This window comes from Prunus persica, unplaced genomic scaffold (genome assembly GCF_000346465.2).
Source record: "Prunus persica cultivar Lovell unplaced genomic scaffold, Prunus_persica_NCBIv2 scaffold_137, whole genome shotgun sequence".
NCBI lineage: Eukaryota > Viridiplantae > Streptophyta > Magnoliopsida > Rosales > Rosaceae > Prunus > Prunus persica.
Window position 1 is genome coordinate 2,668 of NW_018027209.1, and position 3,883 is coordinate 6,550.

The 3,883-nt window shown below is 41.7% G+C and overlaps 1 protein-coding gene across 1 annotated transcript; it reads left to right on the forward strand.

Annotated features, from left to right (window-relative positions):
• Positions 1–3,292: 3,292 nt before the first annotated feature.
• LOC109946405 lies at positions 3,293–3,856 on the forward strand. Its single transcript, XM_020553947.1, has one exon. It carries the CDS (start codon positions 3,293–3,295, stop codon positions 3,854–3,856), a length of 564 nt encoding a protein of 187 aa, XP_020409536.1.
• The last annotated feature ends 27 nt before the right edge of the window (positions 3,857–3,883 follow it).

A 3,883-nucleotide genomic window follows, 5' to 3' on the forward strand; every position in this document is an offset into this window, starting at 1 on the left:
TGGTAGGAAAGAGAAGTTTGCCATCTGTTCTGACAAGAAGGATAGAGATAGAAGTCAATTCTGCCATAATCACTGAAGATGACTAGAGAAATCCGATCATAAATTACTTGTAGTATCCAACCCTGCCCTCTAAGAAAAGAATCAGAATCATGGCTTTAAACTACCTTATGTGGAATGGAGATTTGGTCCGAAAAAGCAAAGATGAGGTGCTTCTAAGGTTCTTAGGAAAGAAAGAATACATGAAGGTCATGGGAGAGACCTATGAAGGAATCTGTTGAGCTCATCAAGGAGGAAAAAAAATGTGTTGGTTAATTAGGAGATATGGCTACTTCTGGCCAACTATGATGAAGGATTTCATTGACTATTCCAAGGGGTGTGAGGCTTGTCAAAGGCATGGTCCAATCCAGCAGGCTCCTTCAGTTCCTATGAATCTAGTAGTCAAGCCATGGCCTTTCAGATGATGGGCAATGGACCTCATTATCAAGATCTATCCAGCCAGCAGCAAGCAGCACTGTTTCATCATTGTAGCTACAGATTATTTCACCAAGCTTGTTAAATCCACTACATCTCAAGAGATCATCACTTTCATAGAATAGCAGAATATACAAAGGTTTGGCATTCCAGAATCAATCACAACTAACAGGGGATCTTCTTTCATATCTGGAGAGATGCTAGATATAGCAGAAGCGTTCAAAATCAAGCTGCTTCAATCCACCCCTTATTATGCTCAAGCCAATGGGCAGGCAAAATCAAGTAACAAGGTGATCATCAACATCATTAGAAAAATGCTTTAGAAAAATCCAAAATAGTGGCATGAGAAGTTGTCAGAAACTCTGTGGGCATATAGAACTTCAAAAGGAGAGGCAACTGGCATGACCCCCTATGCTCTGACTTATGGCCATGATGCAATTCTGCCTATGGAAATAGCAGTCCAGTCCCACAGAATTGCTCATAAACACAATATGGTTGGAGAGGATTATTCTCAAGCCATGCTGCTAGAACTGGAAGGATTGGATACAAGCAGGATTGATACCCTCAACAAACTCTTAGCAGGAAAGCAGGCTGTATCAAGGGCCTACAACAAAAGAGTTAAAAACAAGAGTTTTGAAGAAGGAGAGATTGTCCCCTTGGAACACACATAGCTGGTTATGGGAAGTGGTCACCTACATAGGAAGGGCTTTCATAATTAACCAAATCCTTGGATTGGGGGCATACAGATTATAGGATCGAGATGGAGTTGTTCGTGCTACACCAATCAATGGAAGGTGGTTGAAGAAGTTCCATCCAACTATGTAGGATTCACAGGCAGTACAAACGGATCCTGGGATGGAAAAAGAAAAGGATAGAGCTGTTGTTTAAATTCTTGATTAGAGATGTGCTTTAAAATTTGCCTTAGTTTATTTCTGCCCCTTTTCGTCTTTATTTAGGCCAAAGAAAACAAAAATGCAAAGTTTCACAAAATAATTAGGCTTTTTATTTAAATATAGTCATTTGTTATGACTAATTGTTTATTACATTCAAAATCTAAGGTCAAAATCCTAACTTCCTAAGGGTTTCTTGCAAACTGGTTTTCTTGATTGAAAGTTCTTTTTGAAGCAACACCCCCTGGTGGACTAAAGCTTCTGTAATTTCCAAAGCTGGCCTGGAGGCTGAAACCATGCTTTGCACAAGAAAGGTAGCCTTGGTCTTAGAACTCAGGCCAGCCCCGAGCTTGCTCTGCACTTCCCCGTATTTTGCCAACTTCTTTTGAAGCTCCTCAATCTGTTTCTCCAGCCTGTCTGCAGTGGCCTTGGCTTCCTTATACCCTGCAACCATCTAATCTAGTTCTGCCTTCTGTTTCACGTAATCAGCCAAGTTGGCTTCATGAGTGGCTTTGCATAACTCAGAGGTCTTGTAGGTGGGCTTGAGATCCTCATAACGATCGTGGAGGTTGAGCACATCTCTTGCCAAGCCAATGCTCATCTCAAGTATGGGCTTGGGAGCCATGTTCTGTCTATGCAGAAGGTCCAGGTCCTTCATCAATTGATCAATAGCCTCCCTGTCCTCACCTAGTTCCAACTCAGAAGATTGCCAGATCTTCAGCCTTTCCATGGCCTCCTTCACTGCCTTGGACTTTGCCCCAGAAGTCCAAAACAATTCCTGCCCCAGAAGCTATATCAGTTTTTGATCCATCAAAGTACAACTTCCAAGGTGTGAGGTGGACTGAATAGGTGGGATTGTTAAGGCAAGTATGGGCTCTAGTCAACAGATCTGCATTTGCTATATCCAAAGAGTCCATGTTTTCAATCTCTTCCCCTGGATGATCTGCTAGGAAATCTGCTACAGCTTGTCCTTTGACAGCTTTCTGAGGAACATATCTGAAAGAAAATTCTGTCAAAGCCAGAGTCCATTTTCCAATTCTACCGCTCAACATTGGCCTTGTTAGCATGTATTTGATTAGGTCTGTCTTGGCGATGATGTAGATGGTAAATGGCAGCATGTAGTGTCTGAGTTTCACAGCAGTGAAGTATAAGACTAGACAAAGCCTTTCAATTGCAGAAACTTTGTAGCCAATGAATTGGCTCAGGTAGCAACAGGTACACAAATGCCTGAAGACTATGCGTAAAGGATCATTAAGGTAGGAAAGAAAAGTTTGCCATCTGTTCTGACAAGAAGGATAGAGATAGAAGTCAATTCTGCCATAATCACTGAAGATGATTGGAGAAATCCGATCATAAATTACTTGCAGTATCCAACCCTGCCCTCTAAGAAAAGAATCAGAATCATGGCTTTGAACTACCTTATGTGGAATGGAGATTTGGTCTGAAAAAGCAAAGATGAGGTGCTTCTAAGGTTCTTAGGAAAGAAAGAATACATGAAGGTCATGGGAGAGACCCATGAAGGAATCTGTGGAGCTCATCAAGAAGGAAGAAAAATGTGTTGGTTAATTAGGAGATATGGCTACTTCTGGCCAACTATGATGAAGGATTGCATTGACTATTCCAAGGGGTGTGAGGCTTGTCAAAGGCATGGTCCAATCCAGCAGGCTCCTTCAGTTCCCATGAATCTAGTAGTCAAGCCATGGCCTTTCAGATGATGGGCAATGGACCTCATTATCAAGATCTATCCTGCCAGCAGCAAGCAGCACTGTTTCATCATTGTAGCTACAGATTATTTCACCAAGCTTGTTAAATCCACTACATCTCAAGAGATCATCACTTTCATAGAAGAGCAGATTATACAAGGGTTTGGCATTCCATAATCAATCACAACTAACAGGGGATCTTCTTTCATATCTAGAGAGATGCTAGATATGGCAGAAGCGTTCAAAATCAAGCTGCTTCAATCAACCCCTTATTATGCTCAAGCCAATGGGCAGGCAGAATCAAGTAACAAGGTGATCATCAACATTATCAGAAAAATGCTTGAGAAAAATCGAAAACAGTGGCATGATAAGTTGTCGGAAACTCTGTGGGCATATAGAACTTCAAAAGGAGAGGCAACTGGCATGACCCCCTATGCTCTGACTTATGGCCATGATGCAATTCTGCCTATGGAAATAGTAATCCAATCCCACAGAATTGCTCATCAACACAATATGGTTGGAGAGGATTATTCTCAAGCCATGCTGCTAGAACTGGAAGGATTGGATACAAGCAGGATTGATACCCTCAACAAACTCTTAGTAGGAAAGCAGGCTGTATCAAGGGCCTACAACAAAAGAGTTAAAAACAAGAGTTTTGAAGAAGGAGAGATAGTCTGGAAAGCAGTTCTGCCCCTTGGAACACACATAGCTGGTTATAGGAAGTGGTCACCTACATGGGAAGGGCCTTTCATAATTAACCAAATCCTTGGATTGGAGGCATACATATTATAGGATGCAATATAGCAGTTCTCTCGACTA